Source organism: Zootoca vivipara, chromosome 7 (assembly GCF_963506605.1).
Source record: "Zootoca vivipara chromosome 7, rZooViv1.1, whole genome shotgun sequence".
Lineage (NCBI taxonomy): Eukaryota > Metazoa > Chordata > Lepidosauria > Squamata > Lacertidae > Zootoca > Zootoca vivipara.
Genome location: NC_083282.1, coordinates 41731715 through 41759598, shown reverse-complemented (window position 1 = coordinate 41759598; position 27884 = coordinate 41731715). Strand labels below are relative to the sequence as shown.

General features: G+C 42.5%; 1 protein-coding gene across 7 annotated transcripts in view; it reads right to left on the bottom strand.

The window, feature by feature from the left end:
• The window catches only part of BEND5 (BEN domain containing 5), a 730611-nt gene that overhangs the window by 324379 nt on the left and 378348 nt on the right, over positions 1–27884 (bottom strand). Inside the window, exons 1-3 of one of the 7 annotated variants that reach the window (XM_035121547.2) lie at positions 22280–22762; positions 8839–8972; positions 721–1096 (exon numbers count right to left, since the gene is read on the bottom strand). The exons of 1 other annotated variant lie outside the window; for it this stretch is intronic. In XM_035121547.2, the coding sequence (XP_034977438.1) occupies positions 721–1096; positions 8839–8972; positions 22280–22499 (730 nt within the window). In that variant the 5' untranslated portion in view covers positions 22500–22762. Of the gene's footprint in view, positions 1–720; positions 1097–8838; positions 19753–21067; positions 22236–22279; positions 22763–27884 lie in introns of those variants that run through there. 5 more of the 7 variants (XM_035121549.1, XM_060276915.1, XM_060276916.1 and 2 more) reach the window with 5 other exon arrangements.

The window sequence follows — 27884 nt, the reverse complement described above, 5'->3', positions numbered from 1 at the left end:
ATTTTGAGAAAATCTAAATTGAATTTTAAAAATCAATGGAATTTACAGATATGGAACTGAAAAATAAATCGGAGCAAATGGAGCAACTGTTGTTTGCTCAAGGAGATCACTTTGAAAGTTTGGCTTATGGTTCTCCGATCCTATGAACACTTATATGAAAGCAAGTCCTGCTAAACAGTGAGATTCTAAGTACACGTGTAAAGGATCATGCTGTAAGATGGAACTCGTATATTTAAGATATTTATTGGATTCCCTTTGTCATTCTACCAAGAGCTTTGGCCACAATACTTAAGCTGCAATAAATGATGCCGCAGATATGTTACAAGGACCAGTGTGTTATGAAATATTCTTATATTTCTGCATACTTTTTTCTGGTTTAGGTGGGAAGAGATATCTAGATGTATTTATTTATTTATTTCAAAACATTTATATACTGCCTGATTATAATAAAACCTCAAAGTGGTTTTCAAAAAGAATATGTTTCCACAGCTGCAGCACAACATGGCTGTGTGTAGCCCTGGAAAAGCATGCCAATATTACCAGGATGAAAATTTCTATTACTAAAAAGAATGAAAAAAGGAACATGAATACAGAATTTTCAATGTATGAAATGGAAGACTGGCATATGGAATGAAGCAGATTATATTGTGATTATTTCAGCCATTCTAATTTAAAATTAAATTATTTAAGAACTTGTCCCACATATATCCAAGTACTTACCACTGCCTAGTCTGAGAAGCAGTACATCCTGTAGCCGTCTGTTCAAGTCTCTGAGCTCCTTCATTTCTGACACTAATGTCCCATACTCCTTTAGCTTTTTTGCTTGCTGAACAAGCTGCCTTCTTGTTCGCTCAAGTTCTTGTTGAATGTGTCTCATTTCTTCCTGCTGCTGCTGATAGCTTCGCAGCAATTCTTCATACAGAACTCGAGGAACTACAGCATCGTCCATATTGTTCATCCTTTCTGAAGCTTCCATAAATGTTGCTTCAGGACTGGAATTGCTACTGAGACTCATTCCATTTTGTTTTTCAAGGCGCGCAACAACTGCTTCAATGCTTTTGTGCGTACCTTCATTTTGTTTCCTTCCATCTTGTCTCTGTGTGTTACAACAAACATTGTGTTACCATATAATACGTAGCATGCTCAAGTAAACAATGTGCTTATAATGAACTATACCAAATATGAAGTCATTCTTTTTTATTAAACAACAATAATAGGGTAATAAATAATCACAATCTTTTCAAGTTAGCGTTTGGAGAAGGCAGGGCTGATGGTAACCCCAATTTGGGCTGCCTACCAAAGCTAGTCAAAAGTTGAGGACAATTGGCAATGGGAATTCTCCACAATGCACAGAGTCCTTAGTATGCTGAGGAGAATGGGAGCACACTTGTTTACATGAACTCCTTTGGAGGTTTGCAATTGTGCCTTTTGTATGAAGTTTATCTTTTCAATACACAAACTAAGAAAGTTGTTAGCACCTAGATATTTTTCAACAACACTATTAAGTGTTGAATGTTCCCAGGGGGGAAAATAGGCATTGATATTGTGTTCTTTCATTCCATCAGCTGAGAACTATATTTTTCTCAGTGCATTGAGGTGACAAAATAGATTTGCTGAAGGCTAGCTAATAGTTCTCTGCAAAATTTCCTGGCAGTACAGTAATGCCTCCATGAACATCCGCCCCGTCGATCGTCCATTTCGGCAAATGTCCGCGGCAAACCCAGAAGTACCGGAATGGGTTACTTCCGGGTTTGTCGCTCCTGCATGCGCATAAGCGCAAACTGCTCTGCACACGTGCAGAGAGCAGCACTTTGTTGAGTATCCCTTTCATCGAGTGTCCAGGGCTCCGGAACGAATCCCAGACTCAAAACAAGGTACTACTGTATACATTTATGTAACAGTTAGTGTCAGACTAGGACTTGGGAGAGTACAGTTCAAATCCCCACTCAGCCATGAAGTTCACTGGGTGACCTTTGTCCAGTCACTGTTTCTCAGCCTAACCTACCTCACAGGGTTGGGAGAAAGAAGCATGTACACCAGCTTGAGTTCCTTGGAGTAAAAGGTGGGAAATAAATAAATAAATACTTAAACGAATTTTTGTACGCTACTGGTGTGACAACTTTCACACCATTAACCTAAATGGAGGGCATCAAAGTCAAACCAAGTGACTGAGTGGAATAATTCCACAATGTAACAAAATTATTAATGAAATAATTTCATTTGGCATCAGGCTATCCAGTAATGTGCAATAATCACATTAAAGTCTCCAAGGCAAATTTATCTGCCCTTCCTTTGCTTCTCAGTATTAGTACTTAAGCTTTCTTACAGCTACTTTGTGCCCCATTTTAGCATCAAGCAAAGCAGATGTGTAATTAAAATAAGGTAAAGGTAAAGGGTCCATTAGGTCCAGTCACGGACGACTCTGGGGTTGCGGCACTCATCTCGCCGGCATACAGCTTCCAGGTCATGTGGCCAGCATGACTAAGCCTCTTCTGGCGAACCAGAGCAGCGCACGGAAACGCCGTTTACCTTCCTGCTGTAGGTATTTATCTACATGCACTTTGATGTGCTTTCGAACTGCTAGGTTTTCATGATAAAACTGCATTATTTTGGCTTAGGGCAACATTATAGAGAAACACATGTATGTAGCTAGTAAATGCAAAAATATCAAATAGCCCATGTCTTCATGTTGAATTAGAAGTTTATTTTAAATTCATAACAAAATAAGAATGTGGCAATAAATGCAGAATAAAAAGAATGTCAATATACTGTCACAATAGCACTAAAGAGTTTATCAGTATCATAAATCATGGATGTATCAAATGCTAAATTTATATTTGGAGATAGTATTTGCATGAACAATAAACTGCACGTTTTTATACATGTTAACAGTAATGGTCAGTGCACCATTCTTGGGTGAGAAGAATGTCAGAGCTGCAAAATTTACTTTTCCTTATTTTCTAGTCATCACCAACAGAGAGATCTAAAATTCTGAAAGAAAACATACAGAAGACCAGCCTGAACTTAAATGAGAAATACTGAAGTATGACAAAGTATACTCATACTTAGCATTGCCCTACGTCTGGAATTTCCTGGACATATCTAGAACACTCAGTCAGAATCCGGACATAGGGCAACCCATACAATTTTCCTTTTAAAAAAGCTCAAAAAGTCATTTTTGTGAATTTTTTGTGGGGAAGCTCAACAACTTTTCTGTTCAGTTTTTCACTGTATGAAATATGGGAACCCTGAGTATACTTGCAACATAAAAACAGCAAACCCGTTCAAAAGCCATTAGTGCATTTTTTTTCTGAATGCCACTTATTTTTAAAGAACATACAGCTCTGAACGTCAAATGTTTTCTGAAGACATATCTTTTTACACAAGTGTATACCAAACAATAGTGTTTTACCTATTGTTTCAGAATTTTGTATCTTCTCTTGCAAGTTTAAAATGATGTGAGAGAGAGGGGGGGTGGGGAGGGAGGAGAGAGAGAGAGACTTGTCTTATTTCAAGTTTTGTAGTCCACTCTGGCAGTGCCTGCAGTAATGAAGAATGGGTAACTATTTTTGTAAAATAAAAATAAGACTGTAATTGTGAAGCTCAGTTTCTGAAAAGGGTAGAAATTCCAGGTCTGAATTCCAATTAGATATAGAATTTCTTCATGTAATCAAACAACTGAAGAATCATGCAAAATTCAAAACTGAAACATGTATCGACTGGAATGATTCTTCTACTGTTCCACAGTTGATCTTGTCTGTCACAACAAGAGGAAACCATAATGATGAGTCTAAGAAAATAGCAGGTGTGACTCCAAATGCATGCAAATAGAAAGATATTGATAGCATATTAATTCTGAAAGATGAAGAACCATAATTAACATTTTTGTCCGCTACTGAAAACATTATCAGTTCTTTCAGATGGTCCAGTGTATTTAAGCCCAGGTATTTGCTCAAGTGCATTTCCAAAAATTATTAACTATCTGCTGAATAATAAGTGTGCTGAATGGTTAAAGGAGTCAGTCCCTCTAATCAAAAAGCCCAAATGCCAAAACATCCACTGATCTAATCAAAAGAAAAACAGTATTTTCTGATAATATACTGTTCTGCACTGCATCCAGAAATCCTCTGCCAATACTTTTAATAGGCCACAGGGGGAGAATTATTTGAAGGCAATCTTATCCTGTTATTTGGGGGTAGTTTTGAAGCCTCTTGATAGTGCTCTAAAGTTCTCTGGTGGATCACAACATCTCTTGACTTTTTTGTGTCGACCAAAATGTTGCCCGGTTGATAATTTTATAGGAAATGGTGCAATAATATTTGATGGCACGGTTTATATCTAAGAACTATAGGATGTTCCTTTAACGACTGTTGAGCTCGTTGACACAATTTTAGTGACGAGGTCTCAACTTTCAGCAAAATATTACTATACCTTTATGGATTGTGGGCACAGTACAGTATGTGAAATAGTGCCACTGAGCACCTGGTCATTCTCATCTTATTAAAATATTTGGAATGGAGCACAAAACTACAATTCAGAGGAAAATGTTTCTCTTTTATGGCAAAAATAAAGAACCACTTTAGCAAACCTTACTGCGTGGAAGGATGAAAGTTTGCAGGCTGTAGTCTACCATATTGCTGCACCAGTTTGACAATGAGAACTAAGATGCAACCATGACAAATGTGATACTGTATGAGGAAAGTGCTTCATGGGCATCAAGCAACTCAAACTTTTAAGAATACCATTTATGCAGAAAAGGTCATCATTATACCTGTCACACCCAATGCAAGCTGCTTTTCTTAAATTTTTTATGTACAAGACCTTATTTTTTTCACATCAAGATGTCCAAAATAAGAAATACAACATATGCTACATACCTAAGCTGCTGACAAATCTAATTTACAACTTAATCATAAAACAAGCAACAAAAACAAGCGCTACAACAAAGGTGAAAAAGTCACTACCATAACTGTACATGAAACACATTATGGAGCAGTAATAAAGGTTCAGCAGAATGCATAATACAGATTGAAAATAACCTTTTGTCTTAAAAGACAGGCAGATATTGGCCGGGTTCAAAAGTCACGCTAAATCAAGCAACATATTACTGTGAACTTGCAGGCATTTGGACTCTGAGACAGGAGATCGCAGCAAGATCTTGACAAAACCGAGCCACTAAGCTATTTTCAAAACAGCTTGACAGTCTGGGTAACTGGGTGTGTTCCTTCCCATGTTGACTATAGATACCTGTAGTATTTATGAGAAAACATACCGCATTGGCCTGAATATAAGCCTCACTTTCCCCCCAAATTCCAACCATGAAAAGTTAGACTGCAGCTTATATTTGCGACCTTATAGTATGCAGTCAGGAGCACGGGGCAAACAGTGCCAGGAGTGCCACAAAGCGGTGGCGGCCGCCCCATGTGTAATCCCCTGTCGTCTTCCCCAAGGCTGGGAAGGGAGAGAGTGAGGAAGGGGAAAGGCCGCTGGCAATGCAGCGTGGCTCCCCCCCGCCCCCCGTATGCAGCCAGGAGCAGCAAGGAATGGAGTGGCTTATATTCAGGTATTTTTTTTTCTTTTTTTTCCTCCCCCCCCCCTCCAATTTTAAAGCTGTGGCTTATATTCAGGCCAATACGGTACTTGCCATACCTGGAGGTACCAAATGAAAATATTCCAAGAGCTCTGGCTAGGTAGTAGATTAATTTTTAGAAGGTTTTAAGTTGAGAATGATAAGACAAATTCCAGTAGCAATCCAGGTTTTAGAAATCCAGGACAAGGCCCTGTTTCGGTTTATTCTTCATCAGCTCTAGTTTCATAGTTTCAAGGTCAAAGTGTACCATTCATGTGCATTTCATAGCACACTGAATACTGTGTACTACAGCAAGAAGCAAATGAACTAACGAGCATGGAACTTTCAATGTATTGCTATTGGATTATCCTACATATAGATTTAAGAAATGTGTGTGAGAGAATGAATGAGGAACAACTGTTCCCATAATTCAGAAAAGGGCATATCTGGTGAGATTGCCTTTTGAGTTTGGTTGAAGGGAATCAAAATGTGCTTTCCTGGGCCCAGCATGTGGCAGTATTGGTGGCAATAAGATTGGAGACCTGGTTACTCCATGAAGTCCAATGTAAAAGCAGAATGTAAATACAGGGAACTTGCAACTTGGGCACATTTAACTTGTGCACATTCAGCTTTACATGATTGGCAAATTTAAAAAATAAAAAGGGTGAGGGAAGGGGACAGGCATTGAGGAAAAAATACACTGGCAATCTCACATGATTTTGCCTTTATGAGCTATTCCCAGAACGTAACCCAGGAGTAAATTAATAGTTGCCTGCATGTGTGCATCACATCATACTGATCTACAATTCTTATACATTGATCATATGGTGTGGTTATCATGTTTCTACCATTTTTTCTTGTTAAAAAAAATAAAATAAACTTACACTGCAACATTAAAACACAAACAGTATGTGGCATACGTACATAATAGCGTTTGTATATGCTGTTTCTCTATAACGTTGTCACTAAGCCAAACACCTATTCTCTGACTTTAATGAAAACATTGGCAGTCATCATGATTCTAATATAGTCAAAATGTGCATGCAAATGCTCCCTATCTGATTTTCCTAGAATTAAAATAAAGTACACCTCCACAAGCAGCCTTGAGTACTGGTATGGATTGGCAAAGGTGGGTGAGGTAATGTTTTCTTCAGTACATAAAAGGCTTATTACTACACAGTACCTGGTAGCAGGCTAAAGAGAGAAAGCTTTGGCAAATAATATGACCCAGAACTATGTGTCCCACAAACCATTTTATCACATAAGCAAAACCTGGAATACAAACATACATTAAAACATTTTTGCATGTCTGTTGTGCACTTTTTGTATGATGCTTCTTCACTGCATCACAGATCTCTTCATTTTGAGCATTTATTCACTCCATTTACTTTTAAACCAGATGAGTTCAAGAACTATTTGTAGGGTATGTGCCTTTAGATGCATCCTGTCAAAAAATCAGGAAGGAATTTTCCTGAGAACTTTTAGCTCAAGGTCAGTGTATTTCGTTACCTAAATCCACTGAGGAAAAAATAGTTTCCAGATGGTGAGACTAAAATCACTGAGCACATTATCCTGCTCAGCCAGTCACTTAAAAAGACAAGCACACTGTGTATTGTTTTATGTTTCATAGTGATATTTTTATGTGACACTTTCAGTTTACCATGTGCTTCTTGAGAAGTCGGCTACTATAATTTCCATCTAGTAATGGAAAACAGAGGATGAAGCCCCAAAGCTGTCACAGTAACCTCACTGATCACAGAATTTGGGTATCAGCACTTTTATTCTCAATTCCATCCCTAATGTATCCCCGGCATGGAATTTGCCTTTCTCACAGCTGTTGCACACTGGGTCAGCATCTTCACTTACGGTAGCTATCTACTACAACTCCAAGGTTTCTCGCTCCTGGTCATTCACCTCCAGTTAAGAGTATATATGCAGAATTATTATTTTTTGTCCTACATGCATCACCTTACGCTAGTATGCACTTAAATACATTTGCCATTTTGCCACACTGGGTGAATACCCAGTTTGGAGAGGTCCTTTTCTAGCTCTTCAATGCTCCTTTAACAACCCTGAGTGGTTTAATATTTCCCACCCTCAGCCACACTCTAAATCTGTTCTGGGGGATTCCCCCAACTCTCTAGAGCTGATCTGGAAACAGCACTGGGTGCATATTGAGGGAAGAGAGAGGGGAGAGGTCCCTTGCATGAGCGGAAATCCTTTTCTGATAGGATGAGGGAGTTGGATGTTCCCCTTCAAAAGCAGAATGAATTATGTTGTATATATTTCATTGTGGGTTGTTGTTGTTGTTTTGTTAAAATTAGACCTTTTAAACAACTTCTAGAAAAGGCAGGTGCTGGTACTCTCAAGCCCATAAACACATGGATTATACATGTATGATACTTCATCCACATGCCACACTTTAGAGAATGCCAGTCCACTATGAAGCTGTTTACTGGTGTTAACCAGTTAATACCAGTAACGGAAGGGTAAGGTTTCTGAAGGGACCCCTGACCATTAGGTCCAGTCGTGACCGACTCTGGGGTTGTGGCGCTCATCTCGCGTTATTGGCCGAGGGAGCCGGCATACAGCTTCCAGGTCATGTGGCCAGCATGACAAAGCCGCTTCTGGTGAACCAGAGCAGCATACAGAAACGCCGTTTACCTTCCCGCTTGGAGTGGTACCTATTTATCTACTTGCACTTTGTCGTGCTTTCGAACTGCTAGGTTGGCAGGAGCTGGGACCAAGCAGCGGGAGATCACCCCGTTGCAGGGATTCGAACCGCTGACCTTCTGATTGGCAAGCCCTAGGCTCTGTGGTTTAACCCACAGCACCACCTGCACCCACAACTGAAGGGTAGAAAAGGCAACAAATGAAGGAGTTCTGCAACATACATGAATGTGAAAGAGAAGTTTCTTTCATTAAGTGTCGTAAAACTTTCTATTAAATTTACAACGCAAATTGAGTAACAACGCTGAATACTCATATTCACAAAACCCTGTAGCTGACCTTCAATTAAAAAACTAGCAAAACAACTCTTTGGGCCAAAGTGAAACAGTGTCCAACAATGACTGAAGTAATGAACTTGAGCAAATTGAATGAAAAAGCCCCATGCATTTACAAAAGAGACATTTAAAGCAATTCAGGGGTCTTGATCACATTCACACTCCCATCAGTCATAGCCAGTAATACAATGCTTTGTATGCTTTCCTTAAAGGCCTGAAGCCACAAAGTTTTTTTAAAAAGAGCAACAAAAAAACTTCCAATACCTTACAGTGTCTAAGTTCCATATCTTCATCCCCATAATCTGTAATTTCTCCTATTTCTTCTAGGTGATTGAGAGAAAGCTTGGGGATTTTAATTTTCTTCTGCATCACACTGTTTTCAAGATCAGTTTTATCTTCTGTAAAATTTACATAAAAATAAAAATGGTCAAATTCATCAAACTTTTCATCAAACGTATCATTCAAATGCTGTATCACTGAGGCCAGACCACTTAAAGTTTCCCATGCTCAACTGTCTTCAGTGTGCAGTGGAATTCAATTGCTCCACAGACTCTAAACATTTACACCAAAATGAAAAATTTTTAATTCTGTATTTTCCAAGACAGAAAAATACAATCACCACATTTGTATTTGTGTTACTGTATTTCATTTAAATGGATGAAAATTTTAAACTTCCTATTACAAAAGGGCAAGTCCTTTACCAAAACAAAAAAAGGAAGAGGCAATGTTTAAAGAAGATATGCTGATGTTCCTCCAGTGTATATGCATTAAGAATACCTCTCCCCCATCTCTCAGAACAGTTTTGGCAAATTCCCAAGCAGCTGGCATACTGAGAAATGAAGTTCTTTCAGCACTCTTGACACCTGCAGCAGGTAGCAGCTCAACTTACAAGAACCAGGTGGAAAAAAAGAGAGAGACCCCTTAAAAAAGCTGTCACTGCCACTGCCAATTGCCCGCTTTGCTCTCTACATTAATGTACTAGTGCATAGTGCTCAAAAGCTCCCACAGCACTCTTCCTCTCCCCCGGCTGCACTGTGGACAAGGCAAGCCTTGGATTGTGATGTGTTTCCTTCAAACAAACCATGAACAGTAACCAAGGTTTGTTATTGGCTTACAGCTCATGGTTTGTTTGGAGGAAAAACCATGAGCCTAGGTTCAGATGACATGACAACACAGACTCTGGGTTGTTTCATCTGCCATGTGGCAGCAGAAGGTGCAAGGGAGAGGTGCTGTGAGAATGTATGTGCAGTGTGTATGGTTTAATGTGACGTACAAACTGAGCCAATGTCACCACTGGTAAATATCCAGGCAAGTGGGCTTGCTGCGGAAAGGAGTTAGACCTTGTCTTACTGAGCCCAATTCAAAATAAAACTGTCAATATTTTCATTATATATAAATATGCAATTTCCTTTGCTCTGGTAAGGAAAAGATTAAGTGGCAACAACAAGCAGCACTGTCCTTTCTGGATCACAGGGACAGGCAGAGGCCTGAGTGGGACCTTCCAATCCTAACTATGTTTACTGCTTTTTGGAAGCAGAGGCCACTACTGGAGTCCAGTGGCTTGAGAACCAACAGTAGTGTGCATGTTTATTTGCAGAACTCTGGAGCCTTCAAGTGCAATTTCCAGGCAGACTGTTCAGAACCCATATCACCCGATAAAGTTTCCTTCCTATACTTTTCATTTGTCACTCAGCTCCTGGCAAGCAACACATAATTTGGGACCAAGGCAGATATTGTCAAGACATCCGAGAAATCAAACAGGGTTTGCATTCCGCAATATGGTTAATATATTTTCATTTGTTAATGCTTTTTTGTTCTCGTGCTCTTTCAGCTTTTATCAAGAGATTATATTATCTATTGCTCTGCTGCTCTCGATTTTTGGATCAATTCTAATTATTATTATTTTAATGGGATGACTTTACTTGTCAATGTTTTTATTGTATGCATCTTTGATCTTTTGAAAGGTGTCTAATAAATCTTGTAAAGAAAGGAAGTTTGCTTTGGTGTACGCCTGCAATTTTTAATATATTTACCTCTGATTATTTAGCTATATATGAGCAAGACAAACTTAAAATTCTGATCAATATTTATCTGTAATTTCCTTTCTTCTATGTAAACCTAACTTCCCCACCCCCACTCTCTCATTTTTAATCTCCTGCTCCTTACTTATATATGACAACATCAATCTGATGACTCCTTTACATTTTTTCTCTGTGGAAATGAAAATGTGATTATCCAGACCTAGCAGTCAGACTGTGTTGTTAAAAATGGCAGACTTATAAAATGCACTGAGGACTCTAAGGATTGCTGTTTAGAATTTTATTTCATCACTACTTCTTGCATCTGGCTTGGTATTTCTTATGACTATCTGCAGTTCATTTTAGCTTGTCTTGGTTCCCTTTTTTGCATCTTTTGCATGTATTTTCTTTACTCTGCCTCAGGATACAATTTCACTAGTTGAGAGATCCATTTCTGTCTTTGACAAAAAGGAATTGCATTCATCTGTGTAACTCATCCCTAATGAATGCTGTGCTCCTCATTAAACCCTGATTTACCTTTGTTTCCCTTTTCTGCACTGTCAACACTAACCATTTGTGAGCCTACTGAAAGCTGCTGCTTCAGGAAAATGAACATACGGTACTAGCAGCATCCACATGGAAGAGTTTCAGAGAGCTTCATGGAATTTTTTCTTAGAACACAGTGTGTCCATGGAACAAGATGCATGTTCTTTTACTAATCAGCAACTCCTAAAGATATATTAAATCATGTGTTTACAATATGTTGTGGAAAAACCAGCATCTCTTACAGCACAAACATTCTAACCTCACTTTATCAGTAAAATAGCATCTTTTATGCTTTGAAATTTTATGTCCATTAAACCAGTCTTCCCCAACTGGTGTCCTCCAGATGTTTTGAACTACAACTCCCATCACACCTGATTAGTTGCAGCTGAGAGGGGGGGTTGTAAACCAAAACATCTGGAGGGCACCAGGTTGGGGGAAGGCTGCAATTAGACTATATTAGGCATGACATGTCTTGGAAAAATATTGCTTAACTAGCAAAAAAAATGGAAACCTTTCAGCTTCTTAATTTTAAAGAGAGTGTTGGAAGCCAATGCCCAAACTCCATTCTTTGTTGTATCAACAAATACATTCTTGCAACACAGCATATCTGCATTCTATGACACAAAGTAGGTTAGGTCTGAAATAAGTGTGTGACTACTTCTGCAAACCCACATGAGCCTTGGATGTGTTTCTCAAACACCAGATGACCCTGGGTTTTGCTAAGAAAACTGCCTTTAAAAGAAAAGAAAAAAATCAAGAGCAGTTTGTAATGAGGGAAGAGGAGTATCTGTGGTTTAACAGTGGGGAGATCGAGATAATCCCTGTTGACATGTCCAGCCCTGGCTTAAGGATGTAAGAAAAAAAGGGTAAATCAAAATAGATTTATAAAAAAAGACTTTAAATAAATATTAATAACATAATTCTCATTGATTTTCTATTGATCCTGAAAGCAAATAGTGATGAAGCAGAAGTGCAAGTCAGCTTTTTTACGCCTTGGATTGGTGTAAAAGAGTTACTGGCTCACAAAATTTTCACGAACCTGTCTATCTATATGTAAAAGTGTCAGTCATGTTTTCAGCAGCCAGAAAGGAAGGTACTGTAAAGAAATCCCTCAGATTTCTTTGTCTGGTCACCTGGAAGCAGTTCTGACAGGCAAGCAACTATTAGGAGGTTTTTGCAACATGGAGCACAAACCAAGTTAACCTCATGCTGTGTATGGTCCATATGAAGGGATTCCAGTTAAGTATGCTTTAATTCCATGGAGTAGGAACACCCTGAAATTTTCCTTCAGCAGCTCTAGTCTATCGCTAGAGATCTACATGACAGGAACACTACATGAAAAATACAATGTTCAAAAGCGACTTTACCATAAGAAAGAACACAATCACACAAGAGTCTTCATGTAAGCATCACATAGCTTGAAGACTCTTTTAACAGACAGAACTAGAAGCTCCACGCTTATCCTAAAGAGTTGAAATGTAGAAGGTTTGCATTACTATAAAATTTTCCTCCATGGACTACACAAAACCTTAGTTTTGGGGAACTAAAACACAAAAGCATTTTTCTAAAATAATAAGAATAAGAAAAAATAGAGTCAATGATGAAAGACTTGACTTGAAAGAAGGAAATATAAAAATGAACAATGTAAATACTATGGAAGTACAAGTATTCTGGGACCAAATAAAGATCCTGCCAGTGTTAAAACTGATTTGTTTTATTTATTTTTCTTGCTTTGCATAATGTTGAAAGCAAAATGTTGTGAAGTAACACCAGAAGAAAGCAATGACTCAATCTATATTATGGTTAACCAAGCCATTCCGGTCAACACCTACTAAGCCTTACAAACAAACTAATTATGAGAACCTGATATTAGAGAAAATGAAGCTGCAGAACATCATGGTCTACTGAACTTTAGAGAATTTTTAAGCTGGCTGTTACTATAACTGCTCAACAACGCCCTATTTTTCTTTGTCAGCTTCCCATGAACACTCCACACAGGGATGTTTCAAGAATCTGTTAGTGCTTGTAGCCTTCTTTGGTATCTGATAGCTCCCGAAATCCTTCTGAAACCCAAAGAAAGTATTACTACCTACTAAAAGAAGAAAACAGAAGGAAGCAGGTTCATATTAAATTAGATATGTGTGGATTCATGCACAGCCCAATACATGGCAAAGCAAAATAGACAGCTGATAATCAAGCTACCATATTATTACAAAGCTGTCAAAAGCAGATAAGGCAATAGAATAACAAGCATGAAGCACATCGTAACAGATAGATCAGCCATCCCCAAACTGCGGCCCTCCAGATGTTTTGGCCTACAACTCTCATGATCCCTAGCTAACAGGACTAGTGGTTGGGGAAGATGGGAATTGTAGTCCAAAACATCTGGAGGGCTGAAGTTTGGGGAAGTGTGCTTTACTGTATGCCAATTTTTACACAGGACAGCTTCAACGTATCAGCTGGATCACATCAGCGAATCCAAACCTTGTAGGCCAGGAACTAGGGTTGCGAAGCTGTAGTCCTCCAAATGTTGTTGGACTACAACTCCAATTATAATAACACAAGACCAGGTCTGCTAGATCATTCCAGAGACCCATTAAATCAGCATTTTGTTCCCAGGTGCCTATGAAAGCCCACGAGCAGGACGTTAGCACAAAAATACTCTCCCACTCATGTTACCCAGCAAATTGTAATCAGAGGCATCCTGCTTCTGATTTGAAAGAATAATAACAGCTGTGGTGTCTAGCAGCCAACGATAGTCTTATCCTGCATGAATTTGTCTAAATAATAATAATAATAATAATAATAATACATTTTAAATCCATCCAAGTTGGTCATCACTACATCTTGCAATAGCAACTTCCATAGTTTACCTGTGTGCTATACTTCCTCTTGTCTCTCCTGAATCTCACACCATTCAGCTTCATTGAATGACAACAATTCTCTCTCACTGGAGCTCCATATTCACTTTCTTCATGCCATGCATGGTTTTATTGACTATCATGTCCCCCTTTATTCATCAAAACACAGCAATGTCCCTCGATAATTTTAGCTGTAGTTTTCTGGCTCTACAAAACCCTTTTTGAATGTGACAACCAGAACTAGACAAAGTATTTCAAGCACCTCTCTTTCTTTGCCAGCCATTCTAAGTTCAAAACCCATCAGTGTATCATTTCTGATCACTGACCAATCTGACTGAGGTTGGGAGTCCAACAACATCTAAGAGCCACAGGTTACCCACATCAGTCACAGGCAGAATACCTATCAAGTAATTGAAACACACACTGCAATATGTAATTTCCTAGCTCACAAAACTCAGCCAGAATGGACCACACCTTGTACAGATTCAATACAGTGGTACCTCGGTTTGCGAACGCAATCCGTTCTGCGAAGGCGTTCGCTTGCCAAAGGCATGCTTCTGCGTGTGCACGAAGCACCGATAGAGCGCTTATGCGCACGCACTGCACATATCGCTTCTGCACATGTGCGAGCTGCGCAGATCGCTTATGCGCATCTGATGCTGCGGAACCCGATGTAAACACTTCCGGGTCCGCGGCATTCGTAAACGGAGGCGTTCATAAACGGAGGTAGGCGTAAACCGAGGTTCCACTGTATTTACAATCATGAAATAAAGGAATGAAGAGCAAGATTATGAGCAAGTGGTAGACAGCTAACTCAGCCTACTCCAAGAACCTTCACTTCACTAGTCCAAACTGCTGTCATCCATGTCGTTCCTGTATTGAAGGGAATTGGACAAGATGAACCCTCAGGGTCCCTTCCAACTCTACAATTTTATGAGTCTATGAATGTTGGAAATTCTGTATTACTGCTTTTGAAGTGGGGAACCCCTCAGAAGAGTAGGGTCTTCCCCAAATCAGGCATTCTCAATAGAGAGTCATCATTCCCCATACTGAGAATTCTTATTTTCCTACATTACTTTTGTAACCAGACATGCAGCAGGTAAGAATCACTTCCAGCCAACCAGAAAGGGAAGAGTTTTAAAAAGATTGTATGAAGCACTTGCTGCAAATACGGTAGTTTTCTCACTCTGGAGACAATAAAAAAACTAATTTTTGCATCAAAATCACCACTGAATTATCTATATTTTGGATACGGCTAATTAATTGTTATGCTGTAGTCATAGAAGGGTGTTGTTCTTTTGGTAAAATATACATGATGAAATCAAAGTCACAACCCTGGGGGAAATTACAGCAAATGTTTGAACTACAGTCTAGCAGTGAAAACTTTGCAGTGGGCCACCCTGATTAGATAATTGATACTAATCGGGAATTGTCACTGTTGTTAACTACCATTTGTTCTGCACTGATTGAATACAAGGTATGTTGTACTCAGCATATATAATGATATATAGAACAACAGGTACCTTTTACAAGCTGGAGCTTCACTTCCTGTCTTGCAACAGATATGATATTCACCTCATATTTTAACCCAGATATGGGGATTTTTAATGTTACTGATTGCATAAATAATCCTGTGACCTGAAATGCTTCTTGCCCCCTAAGTGTGTTTAGCACAAATCCTGCTGTTTGGCATTTTGAATACAGAGCGTTATTCTAGATTATATAAGGTTTTGCTCTTGCGGCACAGAGGATTGTTAATTCTCAGTCCTGCCAACAGGGTAACCACACCCCCAACTTTTCAGCATGTCTTTGGGATCAAACAATCCTAAAAGAGTAAAGGACATTTTGGTTTTGAACTCTGCAACACAGAAGGTGGGGTTGTTATTGTTGTTTTAATAAAAAAAATTGTACCTCAACTGCCAGCTCATGATGCCCAAACTTGAGAATGGATACTTAGAAAGAAGAGACTCTTCTCTATGCATGCCCCCAGAATGTTCTGCTCAGTGTGTACCTTTCTCAGATAACAACGCCCTTGGGATTCTTGTGTAGTGCAAGTAGTTTTCTCACTCTGCAGATATAGTACTAAAAAAATAGTATCTTAAAGCTACAAACTTACTTGTATTCGCCGTGGGGGGGGGGGCCAAACAACTAACTAAGGAGCAGTGATGATATTAATTTACTCTTTCCAGTCTTTGAATCATAGTTCAGTGGCTCAGGCCTTTTAAAGGTTAGCTTTTTTTTTCTCCCTCTTTTGCCTTCCTTCTTATCCCTGATGTAAGCACTTTTCTATAATTCTGCAAGACCTGTATGGCAGTTTGGGGGGGGGGGTTGCTGTTTCGCAGATAGAATATTGTGATTTTACACAGCACGTATAGAAAGGATTTGTTTATTTATCTGATAGACTTGTATTATCCCACTTCAGAAAGGTATTTTCTAGCAACATGTAGCTGCTATTATTATTATTATTATTATTATTATTATTATTATTATTATTATTGGTTTTCTTGGTTTACAAAGATATGTGCAATGTCTCTCATAACATTTTTACAAGTCAGTTTCATTTGTTGAGACATTGGAAAGAAAAGGGAAAAAGAGGTAGATGGGGGAGGATGGGTGGGGTCGGGTGACGATGTTTCTATTTTGCTTAATATATGTGGGGCTTATTGTCAGCGACACTTGTGTAGGTTCTCTGCTGTGCTTGTGTTCCTTTAGTGGTGAGAGATGTTGGGGTTGGCCTAGGATATGGTTGTTCATTTGTGGTTGGCTGTGGTGGTCTTTGTTTCGTGTGTGAGTGGGGTGGGTGGGTGTTTTGGGTCAGGTTAGCCATATTTGTATGCCCTAAAATGTAGCTTAGCAATAAAAACAAAACAAACTAATTTGAATAAGCACGTTCAAAATAACATGTGGCAGCACAGGAAGCAATCAAGTTGAAATTTCAGATATAAAAGCAGTAGAACTGAAAAAGCAAAAATAAACTAAAGCCATTTTTGGATGGCATAGAAGAAATTAGTAAAAAATAAATAAATCATCCAGCATGTGCTTAGTGGAATCATTCCACAGACCGGAAACTACTACAGAGAAGGCACATCACCTAACCTCAACAAGCAAAAGACTGAAAAAAAATCTCTTAACAGATAATCAGAACCAGTGGTCTTTGGCATAACCCCTAAATCCTGGGATCAAGGCAACACCAGCACTTGGAAACACAGGAAGCCATTAAGATGGCAAGGTAACGCATGCCCATCATCAGCATGGTAGATATGTTCTCAATATGAGACACTTCTGAAAAAGAACTGTAGCTCAGTAGTTGAGCACCTGCCTTGAATGCAGGTTCAATCCCTAGAATCTTCAGATGGGGATGCAAGGTTCCCTACCTGAAATGGTGGTGAGCATCTGCCAGTCAATACAGACAGTACTAAGCAAGATGGACCAATAACATGACTTGGTATAAGGCAGTTTCCTATGTTCCTAGTGCAGCTCCACTTAATGTATTGTAGTTGTCAAGCCTGAATGGTACAAGGATAAACATGGCCAGGCTACGTCTGCTCAGAAGGAGTAGCAATTGGCACTCTAGTCTGAAGCACTTTGTGAAAAGTGCTGCATGCCACCAACACGACTTGGGTGTTCATAGCAAAGGATGGGTCTAACAGTACTGCAGACTAAAGAGGGCATGCAACCCTATGCAGAACAGATCCTCGGTCAGGCAGACTATTTATCAACAGAACCTGCTTTAGGTTGCATCCCACCTTGAAGTGTAACTTAAAAATATTTAAATAAGTAAAAATCCCATCTTGTTTGGACTGAGCTCCATTTTACAGCTGGACCTTTGTCCTTAACCACAGCTAAATGACCCCAGGACAATCTTTTGGAATCCACCAAGTGCTTACATTCCAATTCCACAGCAGGTCATCAGAACCAACAAATCAGTTTCTGTGACATACCTAAGCATAAACCCTGATCTAAATAATCAACATTATTTAGGAATGTGTGTAATTGTCCAGCTACCACCTGACTGATATTTGGTACTGGAAGTAATATTAGTGACCAGCCAGTAGTTGACACTAATAACCACTTCCTGAACATGTACTATGAAAATAATTAGGCAACATCCTAAATCTGTGACTGACTTGTTATAATTGTGCTGTTCAGGCTGTGATGAATGTGAGCAATAAGATCTTTCTGTGGACTCATTTGGGAACATCTCATCATTCAAAGACACATCAGTAAATGGCACTGAGATGATACAATAGTGGTAGAACAGTATACTCGTTGGGCTGTATTGCTGCCAGAGAGTGGTCTCAAATATGAACTCTCACTTTTGTCCAGTCATATTTGGTTTAAGTCTTCCTCCACTTGTATTCTAGACATTGCCCCCACCTTCTTCATCAGCTAGTGGATAAGCTAAGTTACTGCACAGCCTCAGCTCAATAATAAGAGAAGTGAATTTACAGTCCACATCATTTCAGAACTCCATAATGTGATCAGGGCTTCAACAGGACCAACAGCTACAACAACAAAATCTCAAAGACTCTCAGGAGTTATTCAGAATCCATCAGCCTCTGAGGCCATCTTAACAGGTCTGCAATGTGACACAAGTGAAATATCACTGTGATCCAACTGTCTGAACTGCCAGGATGTGTGTGTGTGTGTGTTTGCAGCGGAGGTGTACATCTGCCGAGATTTGTCAGGCTCCACTGGCACAGAACACTTTAAGCCACAGAACACTTTGAGCCATCACCAGCAGTTACCCCACTCACCGGTGGTAAGCATAAACCTACAAAATGGGACATTCTGGAGGGTGGAGAGGGAACAAGAAAATGAATCACTGGCTCTTCAGTAGGCCCTGCTTCTGTCACATGACAGCAATGGACACGATCTGGGCCTCTTTGGTGCACCAGCTTAGGTGCTGGCTAACAAAATGAACCAGGCTGGTACAAGAGGTGTGGATGTGTGAAAGTTGCTACTCTGCTCTATTAAGCCATGTTGCTGCAGACCAGGGGTCTGAATTGTTCTCCGCATCTCAGTAGGAAAGGAAAGAGGTACATACAGTGGTAGTTTACATCCGGGTTCCGCGGCGTCGGATGCACAGAAGCGATCTGTGCAGCGTGTGTGTGTGCGCAGAAGCGCTCTATCGGCGCTTCGTGCATGCACGGAAGCATGCCTTCGGGGAGCGAACGCCTCCGTGGAACGGATCGTGTTCGTAAACCGAGGTTCCACTGTACATGCCTAGGAGCCTACTTCTCCTAGTGCACTGTTGGAACAATGTATTATTAGCCTTGTGCACTGTTGAAACAATGTATTAGCCAGAATTTAGGTTCAAATAGTGAAGCTGTATCTATACGCTGGGGCTAGAAGGGGATAAGATTACCTGGGATAAAGTCCACCTATCTCTAGTATGGCTCCCTTAATTCATGTGGATGGGGGGGGGGGACTCTGTGAATAAAAGAAGGTGTCCATTATGTGCAGCGAGGTATACTTCCTGTGTGTATACATACTCACCTAGCAGTAGACGTTTATAGGACTACACTGTTAATTTGTAAAAATACCAGCCATATGAAAAACCTTGTTGCACTGCATCTGGCAGTTCATGAACAGAAAGGACAGAAAACTATGGTTAGCCATAGTTATTGTCAACAATATCTGGTACTCAGAAGTGCTATGGTTTCTGAATATGAAAGTTTCATTTAGCACTCATGGCTAATGACAGTTAATTTGTCTGCAATCTGGGGGCTGTGACTCACTTTATTTCTAGCCTGGTACCGTGTTTCTCCTTTTTTAAGACGTAGGCATAATATAAGACATAGCAGGATTTCTAAGCAATTGTGCGATATAAGCCATAACCCGAAAATAAGACATAGTGATAGACCCTTCCCCCCTCCCGCCAGCAAACTCCCCCCCCTAAAAATCTCTCCCCATTTTGCTGTCGCTCCAAAGACACGTATTTCTTTTAAAAGCTTGTAAAAATGCACCGAAGAGCCATAGCTGCTGGTTGCTGCAGACTCGTGATTTCCCCTCCCGTTCGATTTTTTTTTTTTTAGCTAGGCTGTGTGAGTGAAGAGGAGAAAAGTGGCATTTGCGGTGGGGAGGAGATGAAACAGGAGGAAGAAAAGAGGGGCGATTGAAGACGCTGCCTTCCCCTTTAGGGAGAGACTCTGTGTGCGCGTCTCTCTCTCTCTCTCTCTCCCCTGCGTGTCTCTCTCTCTCTCTCTCTCTCTCTCTCTCTCACACACACACACACACACACACAGAGCCCACCTCTCGCTTCCCCCCACCTTCCCCCCTTTTAAAAACCTTTTAAAAAGTGAGGATTCTTTTTCTTTCTATTGCTTGTCTGTAGAGCTGCCCCTTTAAGGATTTTTACTGGTACCGGGATCGCTGCCGGTGGCTTCTCGCTGTTTAGGAGCTACTAAAAGTTAACATTTTGTGGGTAAGAGAAGCAGTTAGGACCAGCAGATTATCTCACCCCGCTTTCCTGCTGGCTCAATTGCTACAATTGCTACCATTTACCATTTTAATTGCTGCTCAACTGCCTTGTTTTCTACAGTATCTCTTATCAGCCGGTAGCCTCTTTGCTATCAGTGCTACAAAGTGCTACATTGTTGGAACTTTCGCTCTTAAGTCTTGGGCTGGCTGGTAGAGATCCTTATTTGCTATACGTACTGCATCACACAGATAGATTCCATTATACTGTACTGGTTTAAATTTAAGAAGCTCCAGTGTAGCAGATTGCTATTAAGTGAGTCCCCACCTGGGAGGAGAGAGAGAGAGAGAGCAGCCCTTCGGAGGAGCTCCCTCCCTCCCTCCCTCACGAACATCCCAGGGCCGGGGAGAGAGGGCTGGGCCAGGGACGCACACACTTCCCTTCCCTCAGACTCCCTCTCACGGAGTTTGGTGGTGGCTGTTGCCCGTCCTTTTCTTTCAGTCAAGAATCCTGCCCCGCAGGGAGCCAGGGAGCAAGAGGGGCACTGCTCCTGACGTAATAAAAACAAGACATTCCCTGAAAATAAGCCACCCAGTGTTTTTTTGAGGGAAAAAAGTTATAAGACGGTGTCTTAAAATGTGAGAAACACGGTATATACTACCAAGAAAATGTATTTTCTACCATCTATCTTCTTCAGCCTCTGATTTTTTGGCAAGCTGTGCTATTATGTATGTAGGTCACCTTAGCTAATGGATCACAGGAAGGAGCAATTCTTGTAATAATATGGCCTCTATGTGCTACTCCTCATGGAGGTTTTTAAGATGACACACATTTTGAAGAAAGTCCATTCAAGCTCACTTAATACTGGAACTAATTACATTTGCTCAATGGAATTGAATGAGAACAGATACAGGATACAGGGGGAAATACCCCACCATGCAATGTAACTAACTTATGGAACTCACTGCTCCAAGATGTTATGATGGTGTAAAGAAAAACTGATCTATCAATGACTTTAGCCATGGTAGTTCACTCCTTTGAATAGCAGCTGTTTGGCTGCAAACAACAGAGAACTGTTGTATTCATACTTTGCTTGTGGGATTCCTGGAATAATCTGGCACACTATGTTTGAAAGCAGGATGGCCCTTCTGTTTTATTCAGCAGGGCTCTTTTTATGACTTTTTCTGTGGTAACTACACCCTCAACTTCCTCATGACCAATCTGCCCATGTTCACCCTTTGGTTTCCATGCCTATCACACGTGGCCAAATAACCAAAGGCCTCCTCATTCCATGCATAGAATCGCTGCAACAGTTCCTTCTGCACCCTCGTTTTTTAGGATCCTCACAAACTTCCCAGTCCTTGCCATTATGCTCATTTCGGCATGCTACCCCTGACCCAAACGCCCCCATCCTTTCCTGTAGCCATTCCTTCTTTAGCCAGAAACATTCATTCAAGCACTCTGAGCACCTTGGGAAAATACTCTCTTTAAAATAAACCAACACCCCCCCCCCAATTATTACTGTTGCTATTCTCATACGAATGAGCATCCCTGTGCCTATGAGAAGCCCCATCCTAGGCCTCTGCAGCAGAGACCCCTGGAGACGCATGAAACCCCTCCCTCAGTAACACACACACACACACACACACACACACACGGAGACCGACAGGCCCTACAAATAGCGGGGCTGCAGTCGGGCCTCTTCCCTCCCACCCATTTCCCCGGAGCAGGAGCAGCAGCTTCTCCCCGACCCTTTCCCTCAAGGAGCAGGGAGGTTTTTTAACTGGTCTGGCCTCCGGATTCCACCGCACTCCACTCCCCTCCGCCCGCCGTCCCCGCGCGCCCCCCGGTTGCCTCACCTGCCAGCGCCAGGATCTGGGCCTTGTGCAGCAGCGGCCGCTCGCCCAGCTCGCGGGGGCTCTCGTCGCCGTCCTCGGGGTCGTGGGCAGGGCTGCGGTAGACGGTGTAGACCTTCTGGTTGTCGAAGTCGAGCCGGGATTTGGGGCTGAAGCCCTGCACGCACGACACGGGCAGCGCATAGCACACGTTATCTTCCAGGAACCGCACGAAGGCGTACATTATTGTGGCGCGAGCGGGGGAGCGAGGGGCGAGTGGGGGGGGGGAGGCGGCCCGGCGACGAGCTGGCGGGGCGGGCGAGCGAGGGAGGGAGGGGGCCGCGCGGCTCGGCTCCCTCAGCCCCAGCGCTTTCTGTTATTGTTCCTTAAAATCCGGCTCGGCGCTCGGCTGAGCCGGTCTAGGCTGCACAGGCTTCTCTTTGCCAAGGCAGCCTCGGGCTCGGGCTGCGAGCAAGCAGCACGAGTCGAGCGCCGAGCGAAGCGAACCTCAGCCTGGCGCGCGTCTCAGAGAGAATCGGCACGGCACGGCGGGGAAAGTGCCGCTCGCTCCCTGCCAGGGGATAGCGGAGGGCAGGAGGGGGGAGAGGGAATTCCCAAGTTATGGGTGACTTTCGGGAGCATGCCTCCCATCAGCCAGAGAGAGAGAGTGAGATGCCAGCGGCTGCTTCTGCGTGCCTCGCGGGTCCGCGCTCTCTGCGGGGACTGGGGCGCGGCGGCCCCGATCCCCTCCGTGCCACGCGTGGCGGGGAAAGATGGGGGCTCGCGGGCGGGGCTGCCCAACGAGATCGCACGTTTGCTGTGGAGGAAGCGCCTTTCCCGCAGGCTCCCCATCGCCGATCCACATGAGGAGGCGAGCAAGCAGGGGGTGCCCTTGGCGAAGTTCAGCCACAGTTTAAACGTCTCCCCCCGGCGGCCCGCTGGATACCCCCTCGGCGGCGGCTGCTTCCTCTCCCGGTGGGAAGTTTGTGAGCCACCCAGAGGGGATATGCGAGCGGGCTAGTGCCTGTTGCTAGCTTGGCCTCTCTCTCTCTCTCCCACCCGCCGAGGCGAGGGGAAGCGAGCTGTGCCTTGCACGCCCTCCAGCTCCCAGAGAGCTACAGAAGAGGGAGCAAAGGCGGCAGGTCCCCGTACAAGTAACAGCAGTCGCTTCCTCTCGCAGGGCCCCTCCGATCCGCCCAGGCGGATCCTTCCTGTCACGCCATCCACAGAAAGGCGGCGGGCGGGCAGGGACGTTTCCCGGAAAGAGCTGCCTCCCACGCTTCGTCTCAGAGACGTTGCATGGAGGACTGGGCCCAGCAGAGATACTTGGAAAAGGAGAGTGACCCTAGCTCAGGCATCCCCAAACTGCGGCCCTCCAGATGTTTGGGCCTACAACTCCCATGATCCCTAGCTAACAGAACCAGTGGTCGGGGAAGATGGGAATTGTAGTCCAAAACATCTGGAGGGCCAAAGTTTGGGGATGCCTGCCCTAGCTGCTCGTGCAAGGGCCCAGGGAATCCCGATTGTGCTCTATCCAGTTAAGAGCACAAGTAAGGAGCAGCTGCACCTGTACGGATCAAACACTGTTCTCCCTTGTTCGATCTTGCTCTCTTAGTAGCCTTGCTTGTCCCAGTCAAATGACATGACACATGCAGGCTTCAGTTGGACGCAAGGTACTGAATTGCCAGGCTGTGGACTTTGGAGTTCAGAAAGGGAGGCAGTGCTCTATGGGTAGCTCTCTGGGTCCCCAGCCACCTTATTCCACCAGCTAGAGACGAGTGAGTGGCATGGAGGCCTTTCACCTGCCCATCTTGGTGGAAGAGCAGGCAGCAGCTATGTGGTGCCCTCTGAGTGGGGAGAGGAGGAAGTGCAGATGCTGCCTTGGTGACACACTCCTGTGGCCCCTCCAGGCACTTCAGCATTCTTCACTCCTCTTAAAGGCATGGGAATCTTGAAGTTCCCTCAACACCCCTCCCACTCACACAGAGAAGACAGCACCTAGAAAGCAACTCTTGAGTGATCACAGAAATGTACAAATTCATTCAGAATTGCCTTTGGAAAATAGTGTATCTTCCAAATGGTCATAGGTATGTATTATTACACAGTGATAATATGAACCCTTTGGGACATTCTGCTATGAAGTCTTCACAACATGTCAGCACCTTGAGCTGCCATAGAGACCCTTGAGTACAATTTTCTCTGCAGGTATTTGATAGAGAAGGGCCTTTTGCTCTTGCAATTTCCTGGCACCTTTTTTGTGTTATGAATGCACCAACCATTTTAAAACCTCCATTCTCTGTATTACATAGTATATGCTTGTAACTCCCTCTGATTATGCTAGTGGGTGTATGATATATACATATATAAAATCTCCCCTGCACATTCTTTAAGCTTCATCAGAAGCCATGGCTTGGCTATAACCTGTGTGGTAAAGTATTTAACAGTCTTGGTCTCAGGCGTGGGAGATCTGGATTCAAATCACTGCTCACTGTGCGACCTTTGGCCAGTCACATTTCACACACCACAGGGAACCTGCTCAGGGCTCCTCGTGGGAGGGATGAGATTCTATGAAATGAGTAATACATTTCTGCTGTAGAAGTGCAGAAGAACTTTTACTTGGATGTGTAATTCCCTATGAGTTCAATAGGATTTATTCTCTAGTACTGTATAATGATAGTAGGCTTCAAGCTCATAGGAAGACACTGGGATATATCATCCTTGCCCATACTCAAATGCCTGGGTATTGTAACCATCCAGTATCAGCTCTGCAAACAAAGCTTTGTGATACTCTGCGGATCTGCAAAATGGATACAATATAAAAGGAATACGTACAATTTATGAACATAGGCAAAATCATCATGGCAATTCAGAACAAGAAATAACAACAATGCACATTCCTATGGCTGTAGGGGTTGGGGGAGGCTATACTAGTGTACCTCAGAATTATTCAACATGATTATGGGGTACCCCCCCAAAAAACTATAATGCAAGACACTGCAGAATCATACTCATCCTAAAGCATTCTTGCAGATATATGTAATAAAGTAATGTTTCATAGTAGACTTGCCCCACATAATTTAAGCAAACATACTTCACAGGTCTAAGGAAGACAATATACATATACAACATATGAAAAAGCAGTGGGGGACATCTGGGTTTGTGCAATTGTGGCAATAGGTAACACAGTAAAATCTGAAATGGTAGATATGTTCAGCTGCATGATTAAGGGTTGCAAGATGCTACCATCTTAAAGTAAATGAGAGTTTTCTTATTAATTTTAATAAAAGCATTGCACCTGCTCTGGCTGCTTTACAGTGCAATCCTATACATGTCTACTAATAAGCAAGTTCAGTGGGCTAAACTTAAATACCAACAAATGCCACCCATCCAAACATTGCATGGATTTACTGTTATGGTGAATGCAAAGTCAAAGAACCTTTGCAGGTCAGGGAAAATGTAAGGAACAAAGGAAGCAAACAATAACACATTTACTGCTCTGAGCTGGTGTAAGGGCACATCACATCCCTTTGTTTGCCACTAAGATCTGACACCCCCCCCAATCCCACCCAGTGGCAGCTACTTCACACACCTGCATTTGGAAACTGCTTCAGGCAGCCTGTTTCAGGATACACAGCAAGCAGAGAGAGAGAGGTCCATTGTACATGATTCAAAGAGCTATCAAATGCAATCTGACTGAACAAGCACTCCATGTTGAAATGCAATTCATACCATTAAGAGGGGACAGAGCAATAAAGACTTACTTAGAAAAATGTTTCCTACTTTTCTCGCAAAATGCCATACACACTAACCAACACAACAGTGCTCCATCAGCTCCATCAGGACTCTTATTTTTCCACAGTCACCCAGCGGCAGCAATCTCATTTTTAAAAAAAGAAAAGAAGGGGAGAATATTCTTGTTTATTAAATGTATATCCTGCACTTCCTCACACAGGAGCCCAGGATGGCAAACAACAAGAAATTTAAAAAAGTCCTCCTAGTGGTGCAGCAATAAAACTGCTAGCACAATGCAAAGCTAAGGGTTGTGTATGGTCACGAAGAGTCGGACACAACTGAATGACTAAACAACAACGGTTTCAAATTCGATGGGGGACCATGTATTGAGATTCCTGAATTGCAGGAAATTAGACTAGAGGACCGCCAGTGTCCATTCCAACTACAGTTCTATGATTCTATGAAGATAAAATAAAAATTCAGGTACAGATGCACACTGGGAAAGATCTCAACTTAAAAGTCTTGTTGCAGTGGCAACCTGTCCCATTTCACTGCCTAAGGTGAAACGGCAAGGTCCCACTTCTGCCGAAGCTCCCCCACCCCTGAAGCCTCCCTTACCTGGGTAATTGTGGGAGCACCCACAAAGCGGTAATGTCAGTGGTGGATTCTGACAGTGCTGTTTTTCTAGAAAAAGAGGTGCCATGAACACCTCTCTTGTTGTCTTATCATGGCAATGGCACTCACTTGTGAGGTGTCAGAACTGAGTTTCAGTGAATTCTAGCTGGGGAAAAAGCCTTGTGGGGGTATTGTGAGATGTTGCAGAGTGCACAAGATCTCACTAGAAGTCGCTGCTGCTTCCCCACCAGTGGTGGCAGGGTGGGCAGGGTGCTTGCGGGTGCACTGGTTCTTGGCCTCATGGGCAGGCAAGCCGTGGCTTGTTGAAAGAGGTAGGTTGAAAGGATGACAGAAAAGGCAGTTGTCTAATATTTAAGGAGAGGAAACTCCAAAGGGTAGGTGCCACAACACTAAGGTTTGATTCCTGTATTGTGCAGTATGAATGTACTGATAAGGTGGTATCTGCAGGAGGCTCTGGGCTGCAAAGCAGAGTGATCCATATAAGGGGTGATAGCATCTTTCAGGTATCCTGGCCCGAAGCTTAATAGGGCTTTTATACACTAAAACCAGCACTTTGAACTTACCCCAGCAGGTAGTTGGAAGGCAGAGCTAATTAAAGCAGAATTTGGTCGCTGTGGGTTAAACCACAGAGCCTAGGGCTTGTCGATCAGAAGGTCGGCAGTTCGAATCCCTGCGACGGGGTAAGCTCCCGTTGCTCAGTCCTAGCTCCTGCCAACCTAGCAGTTCGAAAGCACGTCAAAGTGCAAGTAGATAAATAGGTAGCGCTCCAAGCGGGAAGGTAAACGGCGTTTCCATGTGCTGCTCTGGTTCATCAGAGGCGGGTGGCTTTGTCATGCTGGCCACATGACCTGGAAGCTGTATGCCGGCTCCCTCGGCCAATAATGCGAGATGAGTGCCGCAACCCCGGAGTCGGTCATGACTGGACCCTAATGGTCAGGGGTCCCTTTACCTTTTTAAAACACAGAACAGGACAGAGCAAAACTGCTCATCCCTACAGATAATTTATTGCTGGCACGCATTCTCTCTGGAGTTGTCCTCCATGTTACAGAGCCTCCAAGAGAAGTTGAGCATTTACTCTCGCCAGTCCCATGCCATGGAACACTCTGCCAGCAGGGATTTGGCAGGCATCCTCACTCTTGACTTCCAGGTGTCTCTTGACATTTTTATGCTGGCAGGCCTTTGCAGATATTTACATTGATTAGCCAGTCACTCTTATGATAGACAGAGCTCAGAAGCTGGGGAGGTGCTTGGACGGGCAGAA